Source organism: Tupaia chinensis, unplaced genomic scaffold, assembly GCF_000334495.1.
Source record: "Tupaia chinensis unplaced genomic scaffold, TupChi_1.0 Scaffold000270_2, whole genome shotgun sequence".
In the NCBI taxonomy this organism is placed as follows: Eukaryota; Metazoa; Chordata; class Mammalia; order Scandentia; family Tupaiidae; genus Tupaia; species Tupaia belangeri.
The window spans coordinates 3,760,533-3,778,722 of NW_006159751.1; the positions used below are offsets into that span (position 1 = coordinate 3,760,533).

Below are 18,190 nucleotides of genomic sequence, written 5' to 3' on the forward strand. Positions count from 1 at the left end.
CACACAAAAATAAAATACCAGGACCAACAGATGGTATAATGGTTACATCGCTGGACTCCCATGTAGTTGACTATGGTTTGAATACCCAACCCAGTGGCTTTAAACTCACACTGGGTGTGTGTGCATGCATGCCCCAAATCCCAAGACAAGAATGGAGATGCAGTATGGCTATCCCTTAGGGGATGATTTCTCAGTTTCTGTCTCTCTGTCTCTATCTCTACAGCAAGTGTGCATGCCCTATAGCAAAAATCTCTCAAATAAAATAAAATACTTAGGAGTAAGCCTAATGAAAAAGATAAAAATCTTTAGCAGGAAAATATGAAAAACTGAAAAAAAAGAAATTGAGTCTGATAACCCCCCAAAGTGGAAAGACATCCCATGTTCTTGGATTGGAAAAATCGATATAATCAAAATGTCAGTTCTAACCAAATTAATTTACAAATTCAGTGTAATTATGATCAAATTACCAGTCACACTCTTCACAAAAATAGAAAAACTGGAGCCAGCAGGTGACATGGTGGTTAAGGCACTGGACTCCCACATTGCCAACCATGATCTGAGTCCCAGACCTGGGGGCTTGCTTTCTCACTTTCCCTCTCTCCCACTCTGTGTCTCTCTGGTCAAGTTAAGAAATAATAACAAATTTTAAGACCCCTGCACATCCATATTTATGTCAGCATTATTAACAATTGCTAAGACAGAGACTCAGCGTAAGTGCCCAAGAACTCATGACTGGATCAAAAAAGTGTGGCACATATACACTATGGAATACTACTCAGCCATAAAAAACAGTGAGACCCTGTCATTTGATATAAAGTGGATGAATAGAAAGGACTTAATGCTAAGTGAAACAAGCCAGACTATGAAATTCAAACATTGTGTGTTCCCACTCAGTATATTCCGAATGTCTTCATCTATGGCAGAAATAGAGAGATTCAAAGATATAATAGTGGGGAGAGCAAGTATAGATACCAAAGACTCTATAGGAGGGGAGTGGATAGTAGGGAGTGGCTCAGGGGAAAATAGTCAACAAATCAGACTGTAAAGTTCAGAACCAGCAGGTGGCATAATGATTATATTGCTGGACTCCCATGTAGTTGACTGTGGTTTAAGTCCTGGACCAGGCGACGTGAAACCCACACCAGGAGTGTGTGTTTACATGCCCAAGATCCCGAGAAGAGAATGGAGGAGAAAGGATTCTGACGCAGCCATACCCCTGCTTTCTCTCTCTGTCTCTCCGGCAAGCACACATGCCCTATAACAAAAATCTTTCTTAAAAAGAAAGAAAGAGGGAGCTGGCAGGTGGCAAGGTGGTTAAGGATGCTGGATTCACACATGGGCGATTGCGGTTCAAGTCCTGGACCTGGCGGCTTGCTTTCCCGCTTTCCCTTTCTCTCTCTCTCTGTTTCTGTCTGGTCAAATTAAAAAATAATAATAGCAAATGAAATTAAATAAAGAAATAATTCTTTTTTTAAAAAAGAATGTAATCTTTTGAAAATTATGTGCCTGGTAATATCTTTGATTGTAATGCACTGTATGCATGCTTTGAAGAACCATTTTGTACACTATAAAGATGTGCAATTATTAAATGTAAGTAGGAATTCATAAACCAGAAAGTATGTATTGCAAAACTACAGTCTTATAACCTGATCTTTGAGAATATGGTCCTTGTGAAGAAAAGGCAAGGCTGAGGCCCACAGGTAATAACGGTGGTTAGAGCGCTGGACTCTAACATGACCAACCATGGTTTGACCTGGTGGCTTTCTGTCTCTCCAGTGAGTGCATGGGCCTTATAGCAAAAAAATAATAATAGTCGGGACCAGCAGTTGGCGTAATGGCTATGTCACTGGACTCCCATGTAGTCAACCATGGTTCAAGTCCTGGTGGCTTAAACTCACGCCGGGTGCATGTGCATGCGTGCCCAGTATCCTGAGAGGAGAATAGAGGAGAAGGGATTGTGGTGTGGCCATCCCCCGTGGGGGGGTGATTTCTCACTTTCTCTCTCTCTGTCTCTCTCTGGCTTTCTGGAAAGCACACACACCCTATAGCAAAAACCTCTCAAAAAAAAAAAAAAAAGAAAAGAAAAAAAAAAGAAAAATAGTGATAAATGAAATTAAATAAATAATTCTTGAAGAAAGAAAAGGCTGAGACCAGCAGGTGGTATAGTGGTTACAACACTGGATTCCCACATGGCTGATCATGGTTTGAGTCCCAGATCTGGCAACCTGAAAATCATGCTGGGTGTATGTGTGTGCATGCCCAAAATCCCTAAAAAAGAATGGAGAAGGGATTGTGATGTGGCCATCATCCCAGGGGGTAATTTCTTACTTTCCCTCTCTCTGTCTCTTTATCTGTTTCTTTCCGGGGAGCACACGTACCCTGTGGCAAAAGAGAGAAAGAGAGAGAGAGAGGAAGGAAGGAAGGAAAGAAGGAGGGAGGGAGGAAGGAGGGAGGGAGGGAAGGAGAGCAGGCTTCTGGATGGTTGCAGTTTTGAATTTTTCATATCACTACTTCACTCCTATTACAGATTTCATAAACATGTATTGTTTGCACCCCTCATGGCTTCCTGTGCACAAGTCCAAATGGGGGGAAGGGAGAAGAGTGAGGGTGATGATTGACCTTCATGGTGATGAGATCATTAAAGGAGATTTGGAGAGCAGTGGGCGCAGGCAGAATTCTGATTAAGGTCCATAAAGAAAAACAGGATGGATGGGAAGGCAGAGCCTCAGAAGCAGAGCTGCAGTGTGTATGACGAGGAGGACCAATGGCAAAGGCTTTTGGTACAACTAACCAAGAGCTGGATCTAGCATCAGTCCACTTTCTTGTAGAGACAGCAGAGACATGAGTTTGGAAATCAGAGAGAATAAGGATCAAACCCTCAGTCTGCTAGGTAATGTCTCTGAATCTCAGTTTCCTCATCTGCAGAATGCAAATCCATATGTTAAATACTTGGCCCCGGTGAACTTCTTGAAGGTTGATTGGTTTGTTTTTTAGGTTTTTGCCATAGGTCATTGCCGGGTCCTGCTCGGCTGAACATGTTTTTCTGAGTGGGGAAAGCTGTGAATTAAATATAAATGCAGTAACAAACACAGAAAGACACACAAGTATAGAAAAGCGAGGATCCTGTGGGCCCAGCTCCTCCGATGGAGAAGTTGTGACCTCAAACTGGCCTCAGGTTTCTTCTTTGCAAGGCAGAAAATGGGGAAAGAGGAAACGGAATGCAATGGCAGTTGTTTGGGGATGTACACTGTCTGAAGATGCGGAAATGACTGTGCCATGTAATGTCTCTGATCTTTTTGGGGCAAAATCTGAGAAACACATGTAGCTTCCTTTAGCCTCATACCGCCCTGCAGTATTGAATGTCTGGGTTAACAACAGGCAGATAGCGCTTTCCTATGTAAACGCCCTCAATAGCCATTGCTCAGCAGCTCAGGGAAGCGCATTTCTGCATGCATCTAAAGGTCACGCCATGTTTTCTCAGATTGGCTGAGAAAGGTCATATGCTGGAGAGGGACAGAGGGGGGAAGTGAGAAATCTTTCCCTTGGGGAGGGCCATGCTGCACTCCCTTCTCCTCCATTAACCCCTCAGGATTCTGGGCATGTGCGCACAAACACACACACACACACACACACACACGTGATTCTCAAGCCAACAGGTCTGGGACTCCGACTGCAGTCGACATGTGGGAGTCAAATGCCTTAACATTTGACCTATTGGCCCCCAACTTCTCAAAGACCTAATGAGGGCCTTTTGGTACCCTGTTATAGATAGCATACTTATTCCTGATTCTTGTTTTTCCCGCCCTCCCTATTTCTCTCTTAAACTGTTGGGTACTTCTAATCTGTGCCTTCCCTCCCCCCGATCCTTGAATGTAGGGACCGGCAGGTGGCATGGTGGTTAAAAGTGCTGGATTCCCACATGGCTGACCAGGGTTCAAGTCCTGGACCTGGTGACTTGCTTTCTCGCTTTCTCTCTCTCTCATTCTTTCACTTTCTCTCTCTGTCTGATCAAACTGGAAAATAATAATAATAATAATAATAATAATAATAAAGTTAAATAAAGTAATTATTAAAAAAGTTTGAATGTATACAGCATCACAAAATCCAATTAAATGATAAGTTACAATATGATTATTTTTAAATTGTTAGTTCCAAATATAACCCTCAGATCCACTAATCCCACCAAAGTAAGATGCAAACAGGCTTAAAGCAAAGTCTAGTTCTTAAATGTCATTCCTTATAAATGAGCAGAAACTTTAGAATCCTGTGATTAAATCAACTTTAATCCCAAAAATAATCTCTGAAATCTGGAGACAAAAGCATAAAAGCTAATTACTAAAAAGCCCAGGTCTAAAGTATAAGAAATTAAGTTAGCTTTTCAGAAGAGTCCTCTTTATAGCTACCAAGCTATCAAAAGCTTGACTTAGTAAAGATCATCAGTGCGTTGCATACAACAAGATACTTAGATCATTTTTTTGTAATATTTTAAGGTTAGCCCCCAGGGGAACCAGCAGTTAGCGTAATGGCTATGTTACTAGACTCCCACGTAGTCAACCGTGGTTCGCGTCCCAGACCCGGTGGCTTAAAACTCACTCCAGGCGCGTGTGCGTGCGTGCCCAAGATCCCGAGAGGAGAATGGAGGAGAAGGGATTGCGGCGTGACCATCCCCCCTGGGGGGTGATTTCTCGCTTTCTGTCTCTATGTCTCTGTCTGGCGAGCGCACGCACCCTATAGTGAAAACCTCTCCAAAAAAAGAAAAACAAAGATTAGCCCCCAGAATTTATTACTGGGAAGACAGGAAGGACTGAGGATATATGAAGTAATTAGCAACAACGTAATGGTGTAACTCTGAAACCAAGAAGATGTTTACTTAAAGTGTAGATGGAAAGATGTAGAGTCAGAGAGGATCTATAAATTTAGTGAGTCTTTTTTTATAAAGAATTATTTTATTTCACTTTATTTATTTATTTATTTATTTATTTATTTTTAATTTGACCAGAGAGGAACAGAGTGAGAGAGAAAGAAAGTGAGAAAACAAGCCACCAGGTCCAGGACTTGAACCCTGGTCAGCCATGTGGGAATCCAGCGCTTTTAACCACCATGCCACCTGCTTGCGCCCATGTAAGTCTTAAAGCTGGTCCTTAGGTCAGCCAGGTGGTCTAGTGGTTAAGGCCACTGGATCCTACATGGCTGAGTACGTGGTTCAAGTTCTAGATTTGGCTGCTTGGAAAATTGTGTGTGTGTGTCCAGAATTCCAAAATCCTGAGAGGAAAATGAAGAAGGAATTGCAGAATGGCCATGGCCCCTGGGAGTGATTTCTCACCACCCCCTCCCATCTCTCTTGTGTAAGTGCGCGGGCCCCATAGCAAACACTAAAAAATAATAATTTAAAAAAATGATAAAGTTAGCCCTTAAATCTCACTTAGAGAGGAGAAAAGATCATGCTCTGTCTGGGCTAAGAATATAAGAAATAGCTGAGGGAAAAGGCTCGGGTCAGGGAACAGTGTCCCGGCAGCCCCACTTGGCATAGAGCAGAATCAGATTTTAGAAAGATTGTCTGCTGTCTTCCAGGCAAGTAAATAAAATGTATTTATTTTTCTAGGCACTTGTGTTTTCCTAAAAACTCTGAGATAGACAGCATTTTATCCCCACGTACCCATTTAAAACCAAGGCTCAGGAAACTGAGCCACTCGCTGAGATCACTCAGCCTGTGAAACCCACCATGCGGCCCAGCTGTGCTGGCCTCTGAGTCAGTGATCATCCTGTCGGGCCTTGGCCTCTGTTCATTTAGATCGATCCATTGGGAAGCACGTAGTGTGGCTTAATAATTTAATGAAGTTCAATAACCTTCCGTGTAGCCCCCCTTTCTCCCTCCCCAGTGAGGGCCACGCTGCAATCCTCTCCATTCTCGTCCTAGGATTTCGGGCTCACTCACACATGTGCTGGGCATGAGTTTCAAACCCTCTCCAGGAGGAGCCAAGGTCGGCCATGTGGGAGTCCAGCGCCTTCACCACCACGCCACCCACAGGCCCTATCTCTGCAGTTTTAATGTTGACTACACTTCCATGGATTACTGGGAAGCGGTTTTCGTTTTCTTCACAGTCATTTAATTCTGTCACACACTGTCTCTAAATGAACGTCCCCTTCTAGTCTGTCATATCTTCTAAGAAGTTACTAAGTTTTTGTGACAACTGCCTGATGTCACTGAAGCCTCTCAGAGGCACTTCCAGCCTTCCACACTGAGTGTGGTAAGAAAGGATTTGATGGAGTTCATAACAAGGGGACCTTGGCTTTGGTGGTGGCTCCATCACAACGTGTCAGACAGGTAGCCCTGTTACCTGTGTGCCTCAAGACCAAGGGTGACAAGTGCTGGCCTCATCAGAACTGATGGAGCCGGAGCCATCCTTTGGGGAGGTCCCTGCCAGCTCTCTGCTGAACATACAGATGGCCCTGGGATCCAACTTAACCAAAGAGTCAGAATGGTCTGGCTCTTCCTCCAGCGGCGAGTGGGCTCGGACCAGGACCTGGCCGGCAGACTCGCCACCCCTACCTGCAGTGGCATCGCAGAGGTGCCCACCCCAGCCCGGGCCACCACTAGTAACTTTTTTTAAAGAAACATTTTTTTCTGTCTTCTTCCAACTTCTCTTCCTTTGTTTCTACTTCATTTTTTTCTCCCCTTCATTTCTCAGTTCTTTCCTATCTTCTCTCCCCTATAGCTACTACAAAATTGAGCCAAAATATTTACTTTATTTATCTGAAGATGTCTTCCCCATTCTGTGAACGCCTTCAGCCTCCCACTTGCGTGGGTCCAGGCAGCGCTGCTGCAGTGCGCTGTCACGCTGGTCTCCCACGGTCGCCTGCAGAGCAGTGCCCTGCCTGCCTGGCAGCCGGCCTCAGGGACACCTTTCCACCCTCGTCTGTAGTTCTGTGTGGGGCACGTAGCCAAGAACCTTTCCCCCCTCCGAGGGCTTGTCTACTACAAATTACTTAAAGCCATGGCTCCCTTCTTGCTCACCCTAATTTAAAGTGAAACAAAAATGACACCTGGTGGCAAATCTGTTCAACTACAAGTTTTATTTGCAGCTTATTGACGGCGTTACAAGAAATGTACAGTTTCGGAGAGTTTAAGCCAAAGGATGGGATTGACATTGGCTATAACCTCAGTCATGTTTTACACGATTTATCCAAAATGTGCTCCAAGTTCTGTCTGCTTAAAGTTTCATTCCTGTGCGGCAGGATCATACAGGCAGTGCAGAGTATCAGTATTTCCTCATCCACATGACTCTTCACCACTTATGGGAAATCTAGGCGTTGCTTTTGTTTCACCTATATATTCTGTATAGTGACGCTTTTTAAAAAAATATCAACTTTATTACTTTTCTCCATCCTATTACCTTTTTTAAAAGTTTATTTCCTCAGAGAGAAAGGGAGAAAGAGAGGACCGTGTAGGCAACTTCAATGGGATCCTCTTCATGCTAAGATGCACCCCAGCCTCAGCCACCCTGGTCAGAGATGTGCATGTGCTCTTGGCACATGGGGAATCTGCGAGGTGCAAACCTGGGACCTGTCCACGTGGGTCCAGCACCTCAGAGAACTGTTTCTGCAGTGCCCCCAATGGCCCACCCTGTTAGCTTTGCTATTGTCATACTTTGGTTAGCTTTTTTTTTTTTTTAATATATTCTTTCCATAGTTTGAAATGTTCTGTGTCCTATAGACCGGGGTGCAGTCTACAGTTAAATCTTCATACTAATGATGCACTTTAACTTGAAAACTGGGCCAGCAGGTAGCATGGAGGTTAAGGTGCTGGACTTTCACATGGCCGACTGCAGTTTGAGTCCTGGGCCTGGCAGCTTGCTTTCTCACTCTCTGTCTCTTTCTCTAGTAAGAATATGTACCCTCTAGCAAATTAAAAGAATAGTAAAATTAATTTTTAAAAAATTCGAAAACTGGGAACCAGCAGTTAACGTAATGGCTATGTCGCTGGACTCCCACGTAGTCGACCGCGGTTCACGTCCCGGACCCGGTGGCTTAAAACTCACGCCGGGTGCGTGTGCGTGCGTGCCCAAGATCCCGAGAGGAGAATGGAGGAGAAGGGATTGCGGCGTGGCCATCCCCCCTGGGGGGTGATTTCTCACTTTCTGTCTCTATGTCTCTCTATGTCTGTCTGGCGAGCGCACGCGCCCTATAGCATAAAACCTCTAAAAAAAAAAATCGAAAACTAATATTAACTGGTACTTAGTATGTAATGTTGTCTTACCTCATTAAATCCTCCCAACCACCAGGAGGTAGATACTAATATTATCCACATTTAATAGGATAGGGGACTGAGGAAAGGGGACTGTTCAGCTAGGGAGAGGTGGGGCCGGGACGTGAAGCCTCTTCGCCCCTGCACTACGCTGTGTCTGTAAGAGCCCTGTCCCACTGACCTCGGTTGAACAATTACCGCCCCCTTCTGTTGTCCTACTTCTGCGATTTTTAGTAAGCTCATAAATATTTGGAATAATTGCTTCTTGGAATTTCAGGAATATTCTGTTGTTTAGCTTTTCTGTTTTAAAGCTCATACCCTTCCATTATACATCACTTTGAAACAGATTTTTTAAAACACACTATCATTATCTTTAGTCAGATCCTTTGCAAAAGTTATACTTTCATATTTTCCCTTGTACTTTAACAAAAAAAAAACCTAGACGTTTCTAGTAAATAGCAATGAGACTAGGGCATCTTACTCTGATTCCTAGTTTCATGTTTGTTTTCCAGGGAAATGACTGTCCACTAAATTCATTAAGTGGGAGCTACTTACTGGCTTTCAGTAGGTGTCCATATGTATCTACTCCCCGCGCTTTATTTTCAGCTTGAATTCTATAAGTCATCTAATGCTTTATACATGTGCAGAGTATAACGGCGCTGCAAGGAGGGGGCAGTTCTCTCTGAGGCTGGGAAAGGCTTCAAAGCTGAGGAGCCATCTGCCCAGATTTCAGGAATTAAAGATTCAGTTCGACTTTGCACATACCCTTCACAGGCTGATCAGACGCCACTCAGTAATATCAGCTGGACGCCTGTAGAACTTCAGCACTTCACCTCCTTTTTCAGGGAAGACTCAAAATTTGATTCTTGATTTCAAGGTGTACAAATGACTTGGGAGCACATAAAGCTTTCCCAAATAGGATTTTTAGAGAGTAAGTAAAACTTTGTTGGTTTTTTTTTTTTTTTTTGGAGAGGTTTTTGCTATAGGGCGCATGTGCTCACCAGAGAGAGACAGAGAGACAGAAAGCAAGAAATCACCCCCCAGGTGGGGATGGCCACGCTGCAATCCCTTCTCCTCCATTCTCCTCTCGGGATCTTGGGCACGCACGCGCACGCGCCCGGTGTGAGTTTAAGCCACCGGGTCCGGGACGCAAACCGCGGTCTACTACATGGGAGTCCAGCGACATAGCCATTACGCCAACTGCTGACCCCCAAGAGTAAGTAAAACTGAACGTCTCTTCCCGTTGCCATGCTCTCTCCACTCAGTTCTAGCACGACAACACAGGGTATGAGTTAAATGCAGTCACTTAACCAGGCTGCATGGCTCTGGAGTTGACAAAAGCAGAACTGAACCTCATGTCATTCCTGTGAATGTTCCCTGTCCAGGTCGGTGACCAGATTGTTGAAATCAATGGGGAACCTACACAAGGCATCACACATACTCGAGCAATTGAGCTCATTCAGGCCGGAGGAAATAAAGTTCTTCTTCTTTTGAGGCCAGGAACTGGCTTGATACCGGACCATGGTAAGTAAAGTACCCACTTGTAGTGGCAAAGTTGTGTTGGGGAGAGGACAGAAGGAAAAGCAGTGCCATTTGGAGAGTGTAGATATTTTACTGGCTTACTCAAATGTGAACACTAGAATCACCCACGTGGCAGAGTTGTTATAAAGAAATATAAGACAGGCAACTGAGCAGGACTTTTGTTGGAATAGAATATATTTTAAATTTATTTCACCTGCAAATATGTACTTTACTTGAGAACTATGCCCATAAAAAACAAGGACTTTAGAGACAAATTATTTAAATGTCATGAAAAACATGTTACGTCATTTCAGAATATCCCAGCTTTTCCCCCTCCTTGGCTAATTCCACATTACCAAGAAATGTTATTTATTTCCTTAAGTTTATATTGTAATGAAGTAACATAAGAACTTCAGGCTTTTCCAGTCACTTTTTATAAACAGGTTGTGTGTGCACCTAAAATCCCAGGAGGAGAAGGGACTGTGGTGTGGCCATCCCCCCGGGGGGTGATTTCTCACTTTCCCTGCATTGTGTCTCTGTCTCTCTCTCTCTCCAGCAAGGGCACATGCCCAATGGCAAAAACCTAAAAAAAAAAATGTTTCTGTAGCCCTACCTGGAGACAGTGAGTTGGACCTGAGGCTATATCCACAAGCCTGTGCTGATCAGAAACTTCCTTGGTTTTGTGTTTTTAAAGTCTCACAGTAGTTTTTTTAAATCACTATTTCTAATTGAGTGCGCAATGGAAGAGTTAAAGGCAGCACCACACTTGGTACTTATCTCCTCTAGTTTTCCCCACTGCCCCCCAACTCCCACAGCAGTTTTGAGGGATGAGAGATGAGTGTAGCCGGAACTTCCTACAGCCCCCTCCCAGCTTACGATTCTCTGACTGTATTATCTTCCACCATCTGCTTGTAAATCAGATGTTCCAGGTGACATCTTTGCTAACTGCACTGATTTTTTTTTCACATAGTCCTAGGCTTTTTCTCTTCCTTCTTCAGGTTTGGCTCCTTCCGGTCTGTGCTCCTACGTGAAACCTGAGCAGCATTAAGGCTTTCAGGGCTTTTCTTGGTCTTTCCTTAAAAAGACTTGGTAAATTTGCATGTCTTGTAAATCACTTCTTTCTTTTGTTTTCTTTTAAATTAAAAATGATGCTATTAAATTCATCTATTTCTATCTTCTGGCACTTTTCAGTCTCCTTTGACATTAAATTTGACAGCATTAATGCAAAAAAAAATTATTTACAAATGCCCATGAACCTCATTTTCGGTACCACAGTTTGGCCTCCCTTATTAACGTGATGTTGGCATATCCTTAAGCTATATCCATTGACAATAACTTCATTGGACCAGGTTATTTGGTCTAATTTTATTATTTATTTCTTGTTTCTTATTGGGCTTTATTAATAAACAATATATGGATTATCTGTTATCTCACTAATTATACATAATTGGAAAAATACTGTTATTTTATGTTTATAAACCACCTACTGTTCTCATAAGAACAGATGTCTCTAAACACCTGCTTTTACAGATATATGTAAACAAACAGACTGTGTAAAATAGGCTGTTGAAGCAGTCAGTGGAACTGAAATGCTATCAATGTTCAAAACTTACTGTCCCTATTTATAATTCTAAAATTTAATAATGTTCCACCCAAATCATTTTTAGGTGATTGGGATAGTAATAATCCTTCATCTTCAAATGTGATTTATGATGAACAGTCACCATTTCCCCCATCTTCACATTCTGCTTCCATATTTGAAGAGTCTCATGTGCCAGCAATTGAAGAGTCTTTAATGAGAGTTCAGATATGTGAAAAAGCAGAATTAAAGGACATTGTGCCTGAAAAGAAAAGCACTTTAAATGAAAAGCAGTCTGAGATAAAGTATCAGTCTCTTCTCCAGAAAAATGTGAATAAGAGGGACCTACCCAACAGTCATGGGCACGGCGACAAGAAAAATCTGTTAAAGATAGAAAATGGTGTCACACGAAGAGGTAGATCTGCTAGTCCCAAAAAGTCAGCCAATCGATACTCAGAGGAACATTCAGAAAAAATTCTCAGCCCTCTAAAAAATGACCGCACAAGACCCAGAGAGAGATCGCTCAGCCCTAAGAAGGGGGAGAATAGAAGTCGTCAGATCAGCACAAGGACAGATTCTGAGCAAAACCACTGCAGAAAAAGCAGAGGACGATCTTCTAGCCCGAAGAAGCAGCCAAAAACTGAAGGAAGCAAAGACCCATCAAACACTGGAGCCAAACCATTAGAGGGTCAGAGTCGAAGAGGAGTGGGCTGTGCTAGCGACAGTGCTGAGCACGTCGCGGACGGAAAAGAAGAGTCCAGTGTCATCAAGAAAGACTCAAAACAGGGTCAGCTGGGAAAACACAGAACAAGGTCTCCAGAGAAAAAAGGCAAGAGAATGGATGAAAAGTCCCTTCCGCCCAAAAAGATGAATAACATGATGAGTAGAGTAATATCTGAAAATGAAAAAGGAAAGAAAGCAACCATGGGAGAAAGAAGTTCTAGTACAGATAAAATAGGAGAGAGTGTCCAAGGAACAGAAAAGCAGAAGGAACCTGAAGAGAAGATGCTTTCAAACCAAACAGAAGGCCACGAAGGGAAGGAACTCGAGGTGGCTGACAAGATCAGAGAGAGTGGAAGGTTCAGACCTGAAAGTAGTTCTCCAGTTAAGAAAACACCAATAATGCCTGGGCCCTGGAAGGTGCCGAGCGCAAATAAAGTCACGAGCACTGCTGGTATGGCTGAGAAACGACTGTGACCTTCAGAATAAAATGAACACTAGTTGTAACCTTTTCTTACTAACAAGCACCATTTTTCCAACAAAACAACCCTCTTTTTTCCCAGAAATCCTGAAACACATAAGTACAGTTTAACTTAAGCATCAAGTTACCTAGGCTGCATGAAGGGCCTTTAGGATTGCTAAGAACTAACTGTCCCCCTGGCTGGCCGGCCGCCCGCGCTCAGGAAGGAGCTGCACCTCGCGCTCATCGGACACCCCTGCTCAGGCTGCCCAGCTCGTCTCCATGAGTGTCTGAACTGACGGCGTCTGTTGATGCTAACCATGTGGTCACAACTCACTTTGTATTTGTGCCAAGTTATCTACTGTATCATGTCTGTTTTACCCTTTTCATTCAGATATTTCCACGGTAATGAAAAAGTTAGGTTTGGCTTGGAAGTTGATGTTCTCAATAGCATGTTGCATGATTACAGAGAGAAATATTTGAGTCCTTGCAGAAGCAGATTAACTCATCATTAAAGATGGCAGTTGCCTGACCGACAGCTACCGGTGATGTCCCAGTTAAAACATAAACCTCTGAAACTTCAGTACTTACCAAAAAAAATGTAGTCAAGTATTGATGCTTTCTTATGTTTTTAAATTTTGATTCGGCTAGGTAGGATGTTTCAAAAAACTGTTGAAGATATTAGTTACAAAAAGAATGTTCAAAACAAGGAAGTCCTTTAAGCAACAGAGTTCAGCTCCTGTGGCGTTCCTCAGCCCCGATGTAGTTGTAGCATCTCAGGTGACCCTGTTTCAGTTATGTCATTATGAAACCACAAAGAAGCATGTGAAAACACTACTTAACTGCTCTTCATAAAAAGAACTACCAACTACGTACTCCTGGAATATTTTGGTTGTACCAACTACTAAAGTCATTAGTCTTCAATACATAATACGTGTTTAAAGAGTCAAAATCATACAGATTGTGTGAGGGACTTCATCATGAAACCAGTTTCACAGGCCACTGCCAAAGTACCGGCTCACCTGGTGTACCGCAGGTATACAGGTCCAGGTCTGGAAGCAGAGCGTGTGAAAGGCCTGCTCGGCAAGTAAAAGCTGTGATTATTTCATTTTTAGCTACATTAACTTTCTTACTTGAAAGTAAGAAAGGAAAACTAAACATCTACATAGCTTGTACAAATTTTCAGAGTTGTCTTCAAAAAGTCTAAAGATGTCTATTGGAAACTGGAGACAGTTTTAACTCCATAAAATAGGTCCAGGAATTTTAGTCCCCTGAAGCAGCATTCAGTAGCATCTATAAATAAAGGCACATTCTCAGAATAAAACTATTTTATGGAGTATTAGAACACACTTACTCTGTCACCCTGGATTCATCTTGTTGTGAAACGCATTATGTTCCAGGTCCTTCCCTCTGAGAGTCTGACTGTGAAACTCTTTAATGTAACAACTGTATCAGCCCCTGTAGATAAGACATGCTTCCCAGAGTGAGATTTCTGAAATCCCCTTTTCATCCAGAACTATATTTACCCACCTATTGTAACTACTTGAATAGAGCAAAATTAGGAGACTTGACAAATGCTAAGGATTTAGTACCACAGAAATGATTTATTTTCCCTCTAGTCCACAATTAGTGATACAAATCCTATTTTTATTGTTAACTGTGACATAACTTTAATGTCATATGTTGTCAGTCTGATGTGGCTCTTCCTTTCTAAGTAACCTGTCACTGTACTGATTATATCCTGACTTAGCAATGTGGCCTTGGAATGCTGAGCAAAATATGGATGTACTGGTTGTAAATGTTTATATATTGTACAGTACCTTTATATATACTTGAGGTTCTGATTAGAGAAAGAGATCTGTAAATCGCTCGTTATTTTTTATATAGATATTAAAAAAAAAACAAAAACAAAAATTCAAGGCCTGAAATTTCTTTTACTTTCAGATTTGTTTAATGTTGCTTTCTATTTGTGGTGCTAACTTTCATCATGATCTGAATATCAAATTTTTTTTTGTCTCTCCAAGTAACAGACATTCAAAGTTCTACAATCAAGACTCTTACACGATCTCTTTATCTGTATGGAGTACTTTTATCTGCGTGTTAACCTTAAAACTGGTTTGAGACAAATATTATACCTGTTTATTCACCATTTACTGTAAAGAAAATAGATTTGCATAAATAATGTTCCTTAGGGACCAGCAGTTAGCATAATGGCTATGTCGCTGGACTCCCACGTAGTCGACCGCGGTTCACGTCCCGGACCCGGTGGCTTAAACTCACGCCGGGCACGTGTGCGTGCGTGCCCAAGATCCCGAGAGGAGAATGGAGGAGAAGGGATTGCGGCGTGACCATCCCCCCTGGGGGGTGATTTCTCACTTTCTGTCTCTGTCTCTGTCTGGCGAGCGCACGTGCCCTATGGCAAAAACCATTCCAAAAAATAAATAAATAATGTTCCTTAAAAAAAACCTTTTTCGGAACCAGCAGTTAGCGTAATGGCTATGTCGCTGGACTCCCACGTAGTCGACCGCGGTTCACGTCCCGGACCCGGTGGCTTAAAACTCACGCCGGGCACGTGTGCGTGCGTGCCCAAGATCCCGAGAGGAGAATGGAGGAGAAGGGAGGAGAAATCACCCCTTGATTTCTCGCTTTCTGTCTCTATGTCTCTCTCTCTCTGTGGCAAGCGCACGTACCCTGTAGTAAAAACCTCTGGGGGAAAAAAAAAGGCAGATTATAAAAAAAAAAAAAAGAAAAGAAAAGAAAAAAAAACCTTTTTCACACTGTCAGAGAACAGTTTTGTCTTATTGGAAAGACAGTAATTCTCTCTCGTGATCAGACAGAATGGTAAAGTATATAAGTTCAATTGCCACAAGGCCACAAAAATCTAATTCTTTTTTTTTAGAGGGGTTTTTGCCATAGGGCACATGCACTTGACAGAGACAGCAAATCAGAAAACAAAATCACCCCCAAGGAGCATGGCCATACTGCAATCCCTTCTCCTCCAGACTCCTCTTGGGATTTTTGGCACGCATGCACACTTGCTTGGCATGCACGCCTAAGCCACCAGGTCCAGGACTCAAACCACAGTCAACTACATGGGAGTCCAGCAACGTAACCATTATGCCATCTGCTGGTTCCAATGAAAATCTATTTCCTGAGATTATGGCAATCCACGTTATTTTTAAAAGGCCTTTTTTTTTTTTTTTCCACTTTTTTACTATTAAAATGAAGTGTTTTGGCTTGATTCCATTTATATTTATCGCAGTATGAATACTTTTTTACTATTAAAATGAAGTGTTTTGATTCCATTTATATTTATCGCAGTATGAATGATGCCTAAAACTTACTTTGAAATCATGGCTAACTTAATACTCTTGAGGAGAAAAATACCACTGCGTAAACTCAGACTAAAACTCAAACTCAAGGGACCAGCAGATGGTATAACGGTTACACTGCTGGACTGCCATACAGCCGACCACAATTTGAGCCCCAGACCTGGCAGCTTGGGCACATGTGTGTACATGCCCAAAATCCCGAGAGGAGAATGGAGAAGAAGGGATTACAATGTGGCCATCCCCCCTAGGGAGTGATTTCTAGCTTTCTGTCTTTCTCTGACGAGTGCATGCACCCTATAGCAAAAATCTCTCTAAATAATAAAATAAAAATAAAACTCAAGTTCTGGGGTCACCAAATGGTGCTGAGGTTACTGTGGCTGTCAGCATGCCAACAGCACAGTTCAAGTCTCAGACCCCGTGGCTTGAAAATCACCATGTGCGTCCATGCGTGCCCAGTGTCTTGAGAGGAGAAGGGATCGCAGGGATGGCCAGAAGCCTGGGGTGACTGCTCACTTTCTCTCTCTCTCTTGCATACACACTACAACAAAACGTAAAAAAAAAAAAAAAACTCAAATTCTTAGTTCTCAGACCCCACAGTCGATATGGGTCATAGTAAGGGCTGCAGAACGTAGCAGCAAAGTCATTTTGTCATTGTGGACGTATTTTCTTTCTTACTATCACAATAAGCAAAAAAGATTTAGGGTACTACTACATTGTCTCACTAGCAAGATTCAAAGGCTAAGACCCTATAATTTCGTCGTCTAACCGTCATTCTTTATAGACCAAGCAGCTTTGGAATAGGGTCCGCTCCTATTTCAGAAGTCTTGGACCCAGAAAAAAATTTGGCTTTTTTAAAATATATATACAAAAATAGCTTAGCTATTTCCTTTATTTCTACTTGAGACTATCTTGATTATTTCTTCTTTTTTCTTTAAGGGATTTTTGCTATAGGGTCTGGGTGCTCGCCAGAGAGACAAAGAGAAAGCGAAACCAGGGAGGATGGCCATGCTACAATCCCTTCTCCTCCATTCTCCTCTTGGGACTTGGGGCACGCACGTACACGTGCTGGGGTGAGTTTCAAGCCACCGGGTCTGGCACATGAACAATGGTCGGCCATGCGCGAGTCCAGCGTCGTGACCACTACGCCACCTGCTGGCCCTGATTATTTCCTTTTTCTCATCACGAGATGTTCTAATGTAGTTAATTCAAGCTGTTCTAATGTAGTTAATGTATAACATGTCCATTATTCAAGGAAAGTTGGGTTTAAAGAAAGCAAGGAGTATTTAAATTAACCTGTATGATAGTCTGGCTAATGACTTTTACAAAGATGTGTTTAAGGAACACTGGTATGAACAGAGACACCTGTTACAAAGCGACACCCCAGTGCAGCACGAGGGATATGTCAGAGCAAGTCTTTACACCATCACGGCATGCTCTGATGCCTAAACTCTCTCTGTGCTTTTCAAATAAACAGATTAAATTCAGCAGCTCTTCCCTGGTCCTGCTTCCCTGGCTTAATTCACAGTACAGTGACTTGTTCTACACAGTTATTACATGAGACCCATCATCTTCATCCTACTGTGCATGTAGCCTGAAGAAGTACTGGGTTGTTGGGAAAGCTGTGACACATGTTGGCATGGTAAAACAGGGAAATATGTCATGACTTCCCCGATGACCTCATATAAGGGGATAAAAGGACTTTTATAAAAGGTTGGAATTCTATCTAATAGAAAACTGAATTTTTCTCACGTTTATATTAAACTAAGAAAACTTAGGCAAAGCGCTTTTATTTAGCCTAAACCTACCTTTTGACAAAGACACTGTGGGTAACCATTTTACACTATCTGCATTAAAGTCAAGCAAAACTACTAGTGAATTCACAAATCATAAGGTTTATTTTGTCCTTAACAAAGGGCAACCATTTGTTAACTTGATAATACCTTCTTACAGCTTATATGCTCCAGATACGCTGCAACAAAGGTATACAATTATTGCACACTTATGAAATTCAAACTTCTTTATTCACCATGGGCACCAAGAACTGCAAGAAGCAAAAGATTACTTAAAATTACTAAACAAGTCAGTCCATGCATAGATTAGACTAAGTTTAATGCATTTACTTAACATTCCCAAATCACACACTGATTTAAGAGTGAGACTCATCTGGCTATTATATAAGTGTGTAGACCTAAGTAAACATTTTCAAAAGTGAATTTCATTCATTTGAAAGAAGGCCCACTGACCTTTAAATATAATAAGCCAAAAATAAAAACATAAACCCATAAACTTACACTTTGTGATATATCTTGGTATTTACACAACTTTTCTACTTG

The 18,190-nt window shown here is 42.3% G+C and overlaps 1 protein-coding gene across 6 annotated transcripts in view; it reads left to right on the plus strand.

The window, feature by feature from the left end:
* The window catches only part of MAGI3 (membrane associated guanylate kinase, WW and PDZ domain containing 3), a 302,211-nt gene that overhangs the window by 278,967 nt on the left and 5,054 nt on the right, over window positions 1-18,190 (plus strand). For 3 of the 6 annotated variants that reach the window (XM_006149615.3, XM_006149616.3, XM_014588238.2), the window contains exons 20-21: window positions 9,631-9,769; window positions 11,434-14,439. In XM_006149615.3, the coding sequence (XP_006149677.1) occupies window positions 9,631-9,769; window positions 11,434-12,542 (1,248 nt within the window). In that variant the 3' untranslated portion in view covers window positions 12,543-14,439. Of the gene's footprint in view, window positions 1-9,630; window positions 9,770-10,764; window positions 10,856-11,433; window positions 14,440-14,549; window positions 14,713-18,190 lie in introns of those variants that run through there. The other 3 variants (XM_006149618.3, XM_014588239.2, XM_014588240.2) reach the window with 3 other exon arrangements.